The 16,500-nt window shown below is 35.3% G+C and overlaps 1 protein-coding gene across 1 annotated transcript; it reads left to right on the forward strand.

The window, feature by feature from the left end:
* Positions 1 to 7,031: 7,031 nt before the first annotated feature.
* LOC129886650 (COP9 signalosome complex subunit 1) lies at positions 7,032 to 15,435 on the forward strand. The gene is made up of 6 exons (XM_055961429.1): positions 7,032 to 7,539; positions 9,633 to 9,953; positions 13,647 to 13,763; positions 13,864 to 13,949; positions 14,534 to 14,768; positions 14,869 to 15,435. Exons 1-6 carry the CDS (start codon positions 7,153 to 7,155, stop codon positions 15,043 to 15,045), a joined length of 1,323 nt encoding a protein of 440 aa, XP_055817404.1. The 5' UTR covers positions 7,032 to 7,152; the 3' UTR covers positions 15,046 to 15,435.
* Positions 15,436 to 16,500: the final 1,065 nt, after the last annotated feature.

Consider the following 16,500-nt stretch of genomic DNA (forward strand, 5'->3'; position numbering starts at 1 on the left):
TTCAGTTTTTGCACTTTTAACCACTTTTCTCGTTTTCTTCAATTTGATCCTCTTTTGACCTGATTTTTCCCAAAAACTTTTCAATCATATAAAATTTATAAAGATAAGTAAACGACATTAGATGTACTATTTTCTCAATTAAGCATTGCAAAAGTCTAAGATTAAAATTAGATATGCTGGTAAAATACCAACTTATCATATGTCTATTGTATTTCGTTGTATCAAGATATAAAATTACAACAGATTGAATATGAAACACACGCCTATTGAAAATACACATAACATACACTTATATGTCACTGTATTTTAGTGTATCGTACTTGTCTTTAATGAGATTGTGTGATACATTGATACATGCAGCATTGTATGTGACACTATAATAGCACAGAGAAAAGAAGTTTGTCGAAAATGAAGTTTTTCAGCCAAGAAAGAAGGTTACCTGAACAAGAAGGTCATCAATGACAGTACACTAGTATTAGCTGTGATTTTTTAAATATATATATACACACTCTCACTTACAAACGTTGTTTAAATTTTTAGGTCTAATACCCCTTTATAGATTTGCATTTCACTAATGACAATGAGGAGCAACACAGAGATATTTTATACATTAGTATCAGGAAAAAATAAAGAGTCTGACACAAAAGATTTTCGATAATTTGATTTCTCAACAATGGCTTGTCGCTGGAACACCATCATCGTACATCGTCCTTATTCCTAGATCACCCATGTTCTATCCTACTTAACCAGTCATCAATATCAGCGCGAGAGTAAGACTTTCATCTCGATCTGACAACAAGTGTTGCCGAAAGATAAAGATTTTTCAAAGCAAGAGTGAGGGAGCACAATGTCATTGGCGGCATTATGATTAGCCAATGATGGTCGTGTAAGCTTCCATGGATGAAGCTTTAAATCTAAACTACTCGAGAGAGATGGAATTGAGAGAAGAAGACAATTTGAAAATATTTAACTCTTCATTCATACATGCTTAACTTGTGTGATTTACATCAAGGGTGTTTATAGACTTGATCCCTTAACTAACTAAGTCTAATGAACATGGGTAGTTAGTCTAACAAACTAACTCTTTAACCATATTCTAACAACTTGAGTTACTCTAACTACGAGAGTCATCTTTTAACTCACTAGTAGAACAATCAGCTTGCTTCTAGCTCAACACTCCCCCTCAAGCTGATGGCTTGAACATGTCTTTTAATCCAGTTTACCTAGTAAGTATTCATGTTGTGTCTTTCCTAATCCTTTTGTGAGTATATCAGCTACTTGTTCATTTATAGACACATGATCAGTCTTGATTATTCCTTGATGATCCTTTCTCTTACAAAGTGACAATCAATGTCAATATGTTTAGTTCTCTCATGAAATATGGGATTAGCAACTATCTGAATTGCAGTTTTACTGTCACACATTAAGCTTACAGGTTCTTTAATCTGAACCCTTAGGTCTTTGAACAAACCAATCAGCCATGTAATCTCTGCAGTGCAGAAAACCATGCTTCTAAATCAGCTTCAGCTGAGCTTCTGGATTCAATTTCTTACTTCTTAGATTTCTAAGAGATTAAGGCACCACCAAACTTTACTAAATAGCAGTTACTGATCTCATTATTTCTAGACATGCCCCCCAATTTGAGTCAGAGTAGGCAGATAGATGATCAACACTTTTTGCTGGCATTTGTAATCCCAGCCCAGGTGTGCCTTTGATATATCTTACTACTCTTAGTGCAACTTTCATATGTGACCTCTTTGGACTGTGTATATATATTGCTTAGTACTTGCACTACAAAAGCTATGCCAGGCCTAGTCATTGTAAGATATAGTAAGCTTGCAACTAATCTTTGATATGCTGCGGGATCTTTCAGCTCTTCATCACCACAGGCTTCTGCATTTTATATACAAGTATCATATGCAACAAATGTTAGTTTTTGATTTACTTCAAGTGGAGTACTGGCTGGCTTTGCTCCACTTAATCCCACTTTTGACACCAACTCTAAAGCATACTTTCTTTAATACATTGCTATTCCTTCTTGTGTCCTAGCTATATTAATTCCTAGTAAAAATTTAAGTTCTCCAAGGTCTTTCATTTTGAATTTCTGTTGTAGATCTTTCATGGCCTAATTATTTTCAGTAACTAGGAGATCATCCACATAGACTAGAATGATTACCAACTTCTCTTCTGATTTCTTTGTAAAGAAAGAGTAGTTATAGTGACTTTGGATGAATCCCATTTGAATCAGTGCATCAATCAACTTTCTATTCCATTGTCTAGGTGCCTGCTTTAGCCCATTTAATGACTTATAGAGTTTGCAGACCTGTTTAGTCTCCCCCTGTCTAGTAAACCCTTCAGGAATGTGCATATAAACTTTCTCCATCAAATCACCATTGAAAAAAGCATTGTGAACATCCATTTGATAGATAAACCACTCATTTGAGGCAGTTAGTGCAACAATAGATCTCACAATCACCATGTTAGCAACAGGTTAGAAAGTCTCAGAATAGTCCACCCCAGCTCATTGGCTGTACCCCATAGCTACTAACCTTACTTTATACCTCTCAACTTTATTTGATGCCTTATACTTTACTTTATATACCCATTTACAATAAATAAGTGTTTTACCAGCTGAAAGATCAACAATAAACCAAGTGTTGTTATCCTCTAGTGCAGTAATTTTAAGTTGTATGGCCTTGATCCAAGTTGGATCTTTGGAGGCTTGATGAAAGGTTATTGGTTCAGAAATGAAGGAATAAGCAGAAAGAGCATGCTGGTAGGAGGTAGAAAGATGAGAGTAGGTAAGATAGGAAGATAGTGGATAGGTACAGAATAAAGATATGTGTAGTTTGAAAGTTACAAAATCTTGGAGCCGCACAGGAGTAGTTTTGATTCTGGTGGACTTTCTAGGTTCAACAAGAGGAGGTTCAAAAAGAGGAGGGGTCTCAGAGTGAGAGGTATGATCCAACTGAGGATCAAGAGCTGACAGAGAAGGTTGTAATACAAATGGTGAAACAAGAGAGAAAGTGTGCCTTTGTGGAGAGACGGAAAGATGAGGATCAGAACATGGTGTTGTGGAATAAACAACATCTAAGACTGGCAACTCAATAACAAGAAAGAGAGGTGTGCCAATATTTTTGACATAAAGGAAAGGGAATACAGACTCTTGGAAAATAACATTTCTGCTTACAAAAAAACATTTAGAATGAAGATCATAGATCTTATACCCCTTCTGATTTAAGGAATACCCCATGAACATAGTAGTAATAGCTCTATAACAAACTTATCTGAAGAATTGGTATTAGAAGCATATCTTAGATACTCAAACACTTTAAGGTGAGAAAAAGATGGAGGGTGATGATAGAGTAGCTCAAAGGGAGAATTACATTTCAAGATTTTGGAAGGAGTTCTGTTGATTAGATACATAGCAGTAGTAACACATTCACCCCAAAAACTTTAAGGGAATAGTAGCTTAGAACCTGAGAGACCTTGTTACACCTAGAATAGTTCTGTGCTTTCTTTCGACAACTCCATTCAACTGAGAGTATATACATAAGAACTTTGATGTAAAATGCCAAGGTTAGACAAAAAAGATTGAAACTCAGCACTAAAAAACTCACATCCATTGTCAGTTCTCAAAAATTTGATAGAGTTATCAAACATGTTCTTTATTCTGGTAAGAAAATTTCTGATCACCACAATTACTTTAGACTTAGATTGTATTAGAAACAACCAAGTGAACTTAGTGAAGTCATCTACTACAATAACGAATAACCTCTTGTGATTATGAGTAGGAACTCTATAAGGACCCCACATATCACAATGTACTAGATCAAATGCAAATTTAGAACTAGAACAACTGATAGAAAAAGGTAATTTTGTATGTTTTGCCAAGGGGCATACAGTGCATATAGAACCTTCATGTCTTAGATGACTAAGACCTGCATTCTTCGTGAGATGCTCCACAGGTGCATGTCCCAATCTTTCATGCCATAAGGTGCTGGACTTAGTAAGTTGTTCAACATTGTAGAAACATTTATTTATCTTACAACTGGATCTTTGAACTACAGATTTGTCTTTCAAAATGCATAGTCATTGGTTTTCTCTACCAATTCCCTTCACCATGCCAGTGTAGAGATCCTGGAATAAGAAGAAATCAAGAAAAAATGTTACTGAGCATTGTAATTCCCTAGTTAGCTTGGATATTGACAACAGGTTAATCTTAAAATCTACTATGAATAACACATTTGAGATAGACTGATCTGTTCGTACTTTGAAACTTCCTTTGTGAGTGACTGATATAAAACTACCTATAGGCGTATGTCCATTATAGCTGCAGAATTTAGACACCAGTGAGCTCTTTTTAGTGGTCTGAAACCACTGTTAGTAGATAGTCTGTTAGGATTGTTGCTTCCTGAACTTGAATCTTCACCTGAGTAATTACTATAGGTATTCTTAATTCCAGTAACGACTCCTTTACCAGTGCCTCTTCTAAATCGAGTACTAGAACTTCCTTCACTGAAGAAAGCCATTCCTTCCAGTGAGTCAGGCACCTGACTTACTATAGATGAACTAGATATAGACCTCTGACTTTCATGATCTATGATCATAGAGTAAGCCTTGTTTAGTGTTGGAATTGGAGACATCATCAGGATTTGACTTTTGCATTGAGCATATGTCTCATTGACTCCCATTAAGAACTGCAGAAACCTTTGATGACCATAGTGCTGAGAATAATTCCTTGACTTAGGATAACTACAACTTAGACAAAGGCATAAGTGCATCAAATTCATCCCACAGAGTTCTTATTCTGGAAAAATACTCTGAGACTGATAGTGTTCCTTTATTTAACCTTGCAATTTTCTTATGAATATAAAATACTCTAGATCCATTTACAATATCAAATCTTTTCTTTAGATCTAACCAAATCTTGTGAGCATTAGATGCATAGATTATGCTGCTCAACAACTCTTTTTTTACTGCATTCATAAGCCATGATAGAACTACAACATTTACCTTCTCCCACTAGTCATGCATAGACTCATCAAACTTATCTTTGGTGTGCCTACCATCAATAAAGCCTAACTTGCTTTTGTCTAACAGACCTAAGGCCATAAACCTGCTCCACAGAGCATAGTTTTCAGATCTAGTTAGTTGTAGTGAGATCAGAGAACTACCTGGAGTATCATTTGGATAAAGATACAAAGGATGATTGTGATCTATCTCAACTCTTCCACTGCTTGGACTAGCAGCAGAATTACAGACAACACTAGCATCATCCATTGCCATTGATGCTTGAACTAAATTTGTTTCTTCTCATTAAGTTTTGGTAGAATTGAAGCTCTTTCAATAACTTCAACCTTCAAGTAGTGAGGCTATCGGAACAAAGCTCTGATACCATGTAAGCTTCCATGGATAAAGCTTTAAATCTTAACTACTCGAGAGAGATGGAATTGAGAGAAGAAGACAATCTAAAAATATCTCACTCTTCATTCATATATGTTGAATTTGTGTGATTTACATCAAGGGTATTTATAGACTTGATCTCTTAACTAACTAAGTCTAATGCACATGAATAATTAGTCTAACAAACTAACTAACTCTTTAACCATATTCTAACAACCTGAGTTACTCTAACTACTCAAGTCATCTTTTAACTCACTAATAGATCAATCAACTTGCTTTTAGCTCAACAGGTCATTCATAGTGTTCCATGATTCCCTATATATTAAGCCGTTGAAGCAAAATAAGCTAAAAAAAGGTGTTGGCTACAAAATTCTATTTGTAGTTAAGAATTGTAATTTTTAAAAGTGCATTTACGAATTATAAATATTGTAAGAAACTTTTTCTAAGCCATGTAATTTTTCCTTAATTTTGTAGGGGAACTTACACAAATCTCATTACTTTAGAAGCTAATTACTTCTTTTCCACAATTTTGCCTTATTACATAAAATCTCATAAATAACACGATGGTGGTACATAAAAAGCCTTTATCAGATACATGGACAATTAATTCTGAAAATTTGAATTAATCAAATTCATTAAAATAAGGCGGAAATCAAAGAATGTATCTATGTTTAATTAATTTCATTTTATTGCTCTTTAAAATAATAAATTCATTAATATTATTAATAAAAGACAAAAACATGTATATATTGATTATGTAATTTGATAGATTTTATTTATTACTTTTAAAATATTAAATTCATTAATTTGATGTATCTATTAATTTCATGTATTTGTTATATGTATCTAGTATTAAATTCACGTACCTATTTATATGATCTAGTATTAATTTCACGTATCTATTTATATGTATCTAGTATTAGTTTGATGTATCAAATATCAGTTTCATACGTTATATCCAAAAATCTATATCTTTGATACATATTAAATAGATACATCTAAATTTGACTAGCGATGTATCTGAAACTTTCCAGTCATGTATCTGCCGATAATGACGTTCTCCTCGGCCATGACATTTTTCTGGCCATGGAATTGCATATTTTGACCACCATCTCTTTATCCCCCTTAGGCCATGGCATTTTGCCGGCCTTGATTTGATGGAGTTTTCACCGGAGACGGCGATCTCTGGCAGAGAGAATAGAGAGATGGCCTCCTCCTCCGATTGCCACCATGATTTTCTTTTGCTTTCCATGGAGTATACAAAACCTTCGAGAAGAGTTCGTGATGAATGTGCGAGGGGAAGAATTAGGAAAGATTTGGAGTGAATGAGTAAATTAGGAAGATAATTAAGTGGGAAAAGTCTATTTTTGGCTATTTTTAATAACCGATGTATCTCACCCGCATATGGTACTTAATTAATAAAAATAGGATAATAAATAATTATTTTAAAGTATAGATTAAATTAATAGATATAGCATGAATATATGTCTAATTAGGTAGTTTTGCCCTTTACGTATGGTTATTTTACCTTTATTTATGCAAACTGGGCCATAGCAGGAAAACAGTTCGAAATGTACCAGGATACGGGCTGAGAAGGCCCATTACTTTCTGATACAAAATTCGTAAACATCACACACGTGCAGGATCAGTTCAAGTTTATTCTTCTCAGTGTAGCTCCCGGAAGTGGTGAGAAGAAACAGACCAAAAACCCTAGCTCCGGTCGAACGTTCTAGAAATTAATATCCGATGGAACCCGACGAGGATTTAGGGCAAATAGCCGAAGAGATCTACGCCAACGGCGATGACAACAAGCAGCGTCACCGGCCAATTATCAGCAGTGAGCAGCTGGATATTGAGGCGTACGCCGCCTTATACAGCGGCCGGACAAAAATCATGAGGCTTCTCTTCATAGCCGATCGATGTGACAATGCTTCAATGCAATTGGAGGCTCTGAGAATGGCCTATGATGAGATTAAGAAAGGGGAAAACACGCAATTGTTCCGTGAGGTAGTGCAGAAAATCGATGGACGTTTGAGCACCAATTATGGGCCAGACCCTTCTTGGGCTGACTCTGTGGATCGCCGGGCTGATCTGAGGAAGGAGAAGCTTGAGAGCGAACTCAACGCTTATAGGGTATCCTTCTTTGAAGAAAACTTTTATTCTGTATAAATCTACGTTGCGAACTTTTATTCTATATAAATCTACGTTGCGTTCATTGAAACCCTTCATTGTTTACTTCATGTTTAGTCAATTTGCTTGTTATTCCCTTGATTACAATTGTTTTCTGCACATTTCACATATAAGAGTCAATTTGGATAACTCTGGAATCTAAATATGATTCGATTACTTAATTTGTTAATATTAAAATCTAGATATTTAGAAACAACATAATATTATTATAAATTAGTAAGTTGCAGTTCATATTAAGATAGTGAAAACAGTCAGGTTATTATATCAATAATTAGGAAAGGGGGTGCGAGGTAACTAGGATGATGGTGGCTAATGTGTTTGTTGTTTTATTCTGTGTGTTCTTAATCAAGGTAATTATGTTTTTGTCGTTGTTCTTTTAGTTTTATCTTGCTCAATTATAGCGCATACTTAGGGATGTATCCATTTGGTTTAGCTGAAGCAACAAATATGTTATCGATAGGATATGGAAGGGGTAAGCTTGCCAAGCGAATTTTGTTCATCACGATACATTAGCAACTCAGGAGTAAGTATCTTAGTAACAGTTCCTTGTATGTAACCATTTCTGATGTACTTTTAGTTCTGATTTTGTGTCAATGAAAATTTTGACTCCTAAAAAAAATTAAACCATTTCTAACTCATTACCTAAAAAGGAAAAAGAAATCATTCATGGTTTATAATTAATCTGAAATTGACAAAAGTAGAAACTGTAGAAAGCTGTTGTACCCTTATGAAACATTTTCAACTCCCCGTAGATACTGGTAAGTTACCTGCTTGACCACACCCAATTTTCCCCATCATTTGGTGCCTATCACTTATCTGGCGAGCGTTTCTTTTAATAAGATATATTTCTACTTTAGATGGAAATTCTGAACTGCTTAGAATGTATGTAATTGACAAAAGAAGAGGAGGAAAAAGAGAAACATGGGAAGGTTAATCAAACATCTATCTTTGGAATAAGAATACATATACTTTCATTGTATGCTGTGGTATAGACAATTGAGAAAATACTTGTATTTGTAAGTTTATAGACCTGTATCCTCGTTGTGTCAGGCCTGCATTTTATGAGAAACTTCCTTTCTGATCAGTTTTTTTTTACCTGATGCTGTTGTTGGATTCATTTCGGTGCTGCACGGTTTGTAACATGGACCCTCACAATATATTTCCTTTGCCTAGAGGGAAGATTAAGTGGGGATAGTTAAAAGTTGCTAGCCAAGCTAGTTTCAGATTGATCAATATGGTTAGACTTTCTTGATTGATGTGCATATTGGGGGAATTAACAGTTCTTTTTGAAGAACTATCTTTCTGCTTTTTCCCATTCTTATGGAAACACAGATTACTCCACTCTTCTTACTCCAAATTACATTTGTTTTAGATTTATTAGATCTGGCCAATTTTTATTTTTTTTTGGTTTTATAAGTCCAAAATTTTTATCAATAAACACATCGTCAGAAAAAAGGTAAAAGACATGCACGACTGGGTGCGATTCTTCTCGATGAATCCATCATCTTCCACTTAGTTTGACCAAACATCCATACAAGATGGTATTTTCTCCTCACCTAAATACTAGTTCTAGTGAAACAAAAGAGATTTCTTATTGCTATGTACAATGGTCTCACACTTTATGGAACAGTTTATTGTTCCATGCATTTTTTTCTTGCCATTATATCCCTTTAACTCATAACTGTGTTGGAAAGTTGACCTGTTTTTTGAGGAAGTAAAATTATAACGTTAATTAAGGCATCAATAAGATGCATAGTTGCAAAGGAATCAAGATGTTGACATATTATTGACCAGGCATACTATTATGATATTGACGTATTTCCTGTGTATGAACCTAACACATGAGAATTCCTTTTGATTGGGCTTATGCTTCATCTGTTAAGCATGAATTACTACCTTTTTCTTCATCTTGGCACCACCCTTCCATTAGATTTCCTTTTTTAGCTATGTCATTGCCATTATTTTGTTACTTTTTGTTTCTGTTTGTTTAACTTATTTTTTTGCTCAAGTGGAACTCATTTGACCTTTCTGTGTAGACAAATCTGATCAAAGAGAGCATTAGGATGGGATACAATGATTTTGGAGATTTCTACTATGCACATGGACAGCTTGGAGAGGCATTTAAGAATTATGTTCGTACACGTGATTATTGCACGACTGCGAAACACATAATCCATATGTGTATGAATGCAATTCTGGTCAGCATTGAGATGGGCCAGTTCACACATGTTACAAGCTATGTTAGTAAGGCGGAGCAGAGCCAAGATGCTCTAGATGCTATTACAGTTGCAAAACTTCGTTGTGCTGCTGGGTTGGCTCACCTAGAGTCAAAGAAGTATAAGCTTTCCGCTCGGAAGGTTTGTGTCTCCTTTTTGACTAATGAGGCCTATTAAGTTGTGGTTCGGTCTTGAATTAATATTAAGTGCCTTATGGTCCTCAATCTAGGTTCATAGAAACGAACTTGATCTAGTTTAATGATCTTAGTTTGGTGAAGGTTGAAATGATTTTAGGCACAATCTATCCAGATTACAGTTGGTCATAAAAGACTTAAAAAAGCACTTTACATACATAAATCATTTACAACAACAACATACTCAATATAGCCCACAAGTGATTTTTTTTTGGGGGGCGGGGGGGGGGGGGATGCACATAGACCTAACCCTTCCTTTGTAGGATAAAGAGGTGGTTTCTAATAGACCTATCGGCTCAAGAAAATCGTTTTTCAGAACAGGTTTGAAAGAAATGCAAGAGTAAAAAGCTGCAATGAAAATATTGAAGAAAGAAAAGCATTGATAGTAAATATAGAAGTAAAAACAAACAACAATAGTTATAAAATCACATAGTAATAATAATACTGGGAAGAAAAAAACACTAGGTGATTCTTCCCATTTATCCTCGCCTTGGTGGACAGAGTTAACTGGTACTTGTTGCCAGTGCGAGGTGGCATGTATCCTGTGGAATTTAGTTCAGGTACACGAAAGCTTACCTGGACACCTCCGTCATCATAAAAAAAATACTGGGAAGAGAACAAATAGGTGCTCCAGACTAGAACCTTGCTCTTCCATTGGGAAGAGAGAAAATGCTCGACTACCTACTAACCATTTACCCTGATTCTCGAACTTCATGTTCTCTTATCTATGATCATGTCCTATGCCATGTCCTGTCAAATCACCTCTCTCTATTCTTATTCGGTCTACCCCTTCACAACCTTTTTCACCTCCTTATTAGGGCATTTGTGCTCCTCCTCTTTACATTTCCAAACCATTTGAGCTTCCTTCCTCATACAAAGCTCTCATTTTCTCTTCCTTTTATTCTCTTGATCCATTACCAAGAGCTATGCTAGGTTGTGAGGTTCTCAGGATAACCTTACTGTTCTTATAAAAACCTCTATCGTTCTTCCTAAGGAGTAGGTACTCGTATTGAGCCCTTGCCACCGTACTCCGAAAGGTGACCAAGTGCTCCTCACTCTTCTGGAAACTTGAAGATATACTGATCTTGATGAGTGAATTTGATAATCACACTATGTGATATATGTATTGTATTCCCATGCAAATTTATGATTTACTGATCTTGATGAGTGAATCAGTTCTGGGTAATTTTTAGTCTAGATTTATATAAAATTAAATCTGGTCTGGTCTTCTTCTAGTTTCCAAAAGACTTTTCTTTCACTTCGTCAACTTGCTTCACTTCTCTGAAAATTTGCAACTGCTAATATTGTAGCATGCTCTATATACGTGGAACTCGTTGGATAATGGTTGTTGAAATATTGGAAGTTCTTATTCCTTCATATTTATTCTCCCTAAAGTGTTATATTTTAGTTGCCGCTAAGCTAATCACAGAATTGAGGCTGTAGATAATCGAAATGTAGAAACTTGATAATTTGAAGCTATGGAAACAAGCAAATAAATAATTGTTGGATAATTAGGTGTGAAATGACTTTGGCAACTATAAAGAGTGGATAAATACTATTAATAGAAAATTGACAGAAGAGCTAGGGTCAGATCATGTTGGGCTGTGACTCAGGTACGAAGTATGCTTTTCTGGTAATATATTCTTGCACTTGGCAATAAATTACGAAGGACATGACATGACATGACAAGGAGAATTATTAAAAGTAGAAATTTGGGGCCAAGGCCAATTGTTCTTCTACAATGTGGTGCCTAAGATTTTTGGGAGATTGCTGGACAGCTTTGTTGCTATTCTTTAAAATTGTCATAACTAATTGTCTTCTGCTGTTAGATAAAGGGCTTCTCCTTGTTGTTTTACTTACCTGTCTCATCAACAAATCTTGTGTTAAAGTATGATGGTTTTTGACTGTACATCCCAAAGTATCATTAGAATTTGTATTCTTAACAATATTATTACATTTGTGGCCATAAGAACATGTAAGTAAGGGTAAAATGTGAAGCTTAAACCTAAAGAGTTTCCGAATAGAGAAAAGTGTTATTCTCTTTGGAACAAACGAAAAAGAAAAGAACGTCATATGCAATGGAACAAAAGGAGTTATTTCTCCATTATCTTACCCTATGCCATGATGATTCAAACATGCTGAAGTCCTTGATATTTTTTATTTCTTCCAAGTTTTCCAATTGGTTTTTCTTCCTGCAATGTCCAATGACTAATGTCCTTGATCACCAATTATGAAACAGTTTTACGTACAAGTAGTGGGGGATTTCTTATCTGAACTTGTGGTTCGAGCGAACTCAAAGCATAAGTTGGGGATTTCTTATTCCTTTCTTGTTTCATAGAATTAAATGGGACATGCTGAAATACTTAAAGGAAGCTATAACAAGGCTTGCACGAATAAAATTTATCCCCAAAATAGCCACCCAGTAGCGATTCCGTAACATCATCAGAACAAGTACTACACCCCATGAGTTCTCTCTCTCTCACACACACATAATGGCGCTGTTATCTGTGTCAGTTTGCACGCACCCCGAGGTCCTTGACTGTTCCACACAGGGTTCCTGGTACCTTACGAGTTCATATTTGCGACGGTGTTAAAACCTTTTTTCTTCCTATCTTATTTAGCCCTTAAAAATAGTTTTGACCCACTGCTCATATATGTTTATCGTCTTCTCATCCAACTCCTCAGCCTTCATTTTAGAAGGTTTGATGGCATTTTCTGTGAGCTCTGCCTGAACCTTCCTCTGATTCCTCATTCTTGACCATGCTCCTCCCTCTTCGTCCAAGCAATTCCTTAGCGCACAAGTTAAACAAAGATTTGCAGTTGCATCAGGCCATTAATTGGCGAATACACAATGCTATGAGAGAAGCGATGCATGGGTTATGAAGCAACTATGGGTCAGCTGTAAGTACCAATGAAACAAGAAAGAAATGAAATGGTAGAAACCATGAGGAAATCCCAACTAAGTGAAGGTGGTGGGAGTTATCAGGATAATTTGGGAAATATAGAGGTAGCAGAGAGAATAAAATCTAGAAAAGAAAGCAGGAGAATTCTGAAGAACAACATCACTTGAGCTTTGAAGAAGCCATTTCTGAAGGAGTATTGATTTTAATAATGTTTTTGCTTCCTTGATTCCCTTGCACTACATTGAGGGTCCTGCAAGGAAGTTCAAATGAGTTCTATAGATATTCAATATTCGATCAAGTTAATTTGCATTTTATCTTTGCGGCCTTTTTTGTACTGGAATGGATTGAAGTGGCAAGCTGCTCCTGAAACAAACAGCTGAAGAAATTTTTATCCAAAAAATAAGAAAAGAAACAACTGAACTAATGTCTTGCAAGGCAAAATGCAATAGTACGACCTTAGGCCCATCAAATGCATACCCAAATTGATGCTTTTCTTGGTAGGACGGACATAATGTGCAATTGTGCATACATTTTCCTTAACTAATTTCCTCTATTGGTAAATGTTAATTGATGTACTTATGCTCAGTTGCCTTCTATTTCGTTATTTCCAGGAGGAGTTAATAGCAGCTTACCATGCATTCTTCTATTCTTTTCTTCTTACTAGATTGAATTGCACCACAGAAGGATTTATAAATCCTTTTGTTTTATTTACTTGACATTTCACTGGGTCGTTGCAGTTCCTGGAAGTTGGTCCAGAATTAGGTAACAACTACGCTGAAGTTATTGCATCCCAAGATGTTGCTACTTATGGTGGACTCTGTGCACTTGCAAGTTTTGACCGAGCAGAACTGAAGGCAATAATACAATATTCTTGTTGCTCTTAATTGATTTTATTGTCGTAGTTGCATAATAATTACGATGTCACTTGCTGATTCAGATGATTTTGTTTGACAGAGCAAAGTTATTGACAATATAAACTTCAGAAATTTCTTAGAGCTGGTACCTGAGATAAGGGAGCTCATTCATGATTTCTATACAAGGTAAAATTTGAAATCTGTTATGGTACTTTGAATTAGATCTAGAAGGTCTCAGTGGAGTAAACATTGGTAGATGCTATCCATCTGATGTGTGTGTTAGAAAATGCCCGTTCATGTATTATACTGACTGATGAGTTCCATAATGTAACATTTTATTTGAGCAATTTGGTGATCCTGTTTTATCCTTTTATCAAGTTCATTCAACCCCCTGATAGATGGAATGGTTATCGAGGATTAGTATAGCTATTAGTTTGGGCTCGAGGCATAGTAGTTATTATGTAAATGAGGATGTTGCAGCTATACTTGCTGTTCGATTTATTACTCTTGGATTAGTAGGAAAAAGGATGGAACTTAGGAGAATAGATTATATTATATCCAAGAAGAGACGTAGAGAACCTATCCTGCCTATCTGTACATTGCGTGTGTATAATTTAACAAGCTTCTCTTTTCCTTCAAACTTTTATTTCTTTAATCCAACTAAAATGTTTGTAGGAGTTCAAAATCGAATGAACTGTTGATGTCTGAAGTAGTCTTGGAATTAATTTTCTCACACTTGTCTTTCCCGTCGGTCTTTATCTATGATGCAGTCACTATGCTTCTTGTCTGGAGTATCTAGGGAATCTTAAAGCAAATCTATTGCTTGACATCCATTTGCATGACCATGTTGAGACGCTGTATGATCAAATCCGTAACAAAGCTTTGATACAGTATACCCACCCATTTGTCTCGGTTGATTTGAATATGATGGCTAATGCTTTCAAGACGAGTGTTGCTGGGTTGGAAAAGGAACTTGAAGCTTTGATCACTGACAATCAAATACAGGTGGAGGACTAGTAACATGCACCTCTGTATCCATCTGGCATGTACAGTATTGTTTAGTCAATTTCAATGTATATAAATCATGATTGTTACTATCCTGCAGGCTCGAATCGACTCGCACAACAAAATTTTGTATGCACGACATGCTGATCAGAGAAATGCAACCTTCCAGAAGGTGCTGCAGACAGGCAAGGAATTTGATCAAGATGTGAGATCAATGCTTTTGAGAGCAAACCTTCTCAAGCATGACTACATCATTAGAACATCAAGGAAACATTGAAACAAATGAGGAGGATGGTATCAATTTTGTTTTTCTTGGTTGCGAGGTTCGGTATGCTCTGCATGAAGTTGACCAGACCATTGTCTACAGAGGGTTGTTGAGTCTTGGAAAGCCATATCTTTTGGGGGGCTCGAGAAGTTTTTCTGGATGATAGAGGGGACTGCTGTTCATATTCATAGATTTACCAGTTGCTGGAAAAGTATATATTTTTGCCTGATCCTACTTCCTGCAACCTTTCTTGGTGATGTGTCATCAACGAACGCTAATCCATTTACTAGGTTGCTCATTTACTTGTTTTTTTCGTTCCCTTTCACAATTTAAGATGAATGCTTCCATCTAGCCTATATTGTTGATGCTGATATGTGATGACGTATTTATCATTGGTCATTAGTCTTCGAGTTTAATCTGTTTGCATTGGTTGGTTTGGTTGAGTTGCTGAGACTTCGAAGACTGCGTTTTGCTTTAAGAGTACTGTCTGTTATGTACTCGTCGTATTTAGCGTCTTTTTTGAGAAATCCCGGTTGGGCTCGTCCAGGCAATATATTAATTAAAGGGAAAATAACACTTATGCCCCATTACTTTCATAACTTTTATTTTATTTTAAAATGACATCAATTTATTTTAAAAGGAATAAAGTAGGGTAAGGAGTAAATAGTTTAAGTCATGAATTTATTAAGAATAAATAATTTAAATTGAATTTAATTTAGATAAATAGTTTTACAATTGGAACTTTTTTTCCAATATTGAAACCAATTTTATACAAAGGTCAAAGGGATGGAAGAAAGTGTCATTAACCACCGACACTTCTGTGCTGAAATTTCTTTTTTAATATGGATCCGGCTTTCTTTGTACATCAAATTATGATAAATTATAAGAGAAAATACATGCTATGCATTCGATTTAATTTTTTTATAGATTGAACTGACATAAATATTTGTATTTTTTTCTTTTTGATCTTCAAAATCTAGACGATCCTTTTATAAAAACACTTAAAAGTCTAAAAAAAAACCCAATTTAACTTTGAAATCTATGCATGATGTTACACGTTCACATTATGAATATAATGTTAAAACTAGAATACCTTAACCATTGTGCACTTATGTCACATCTTACTTAAGCTTTAGATTTGACATCAAAAGAGTTCAATGAGTCCATCCTAAATGAGTAAAATTTTCCGAATCATTTTTAGAACATTTTACTAATCACCTTTTAATATTGAATTGCTTCTAACCATTCAATAGAAATAATAAAAGTTTACACTTAAAAGTTAGTATACTTTTTAATTCTAGCAGTCACCACTTCAATTGCCAAGTTCAAAATGGTTCATATCATGACATCAGTTAGAATACTTTCTCCCCCTTTTTCCATCAACCTCTCTTGATTTGTTAAATATGTCTAATTTGTATTCCTAATTTAATAGCAATAGAAGTGTTAACTAGTACAAAGCTAGGGGGA

This window comes from Solanum dulcamara, chromosome 4 (genome assembly GCF_947179165.1).
Source record: "Solanum dulcamara chromosome 4, daSolDulc1.2, whole genome shotgun sequence".
Lineage (NCBI taxonomy): Eukaryota > Viridiplantae > Streptophyta > Magnoliopsida > Solanales > Solanaceae > Solanum > Solanum dulcamara.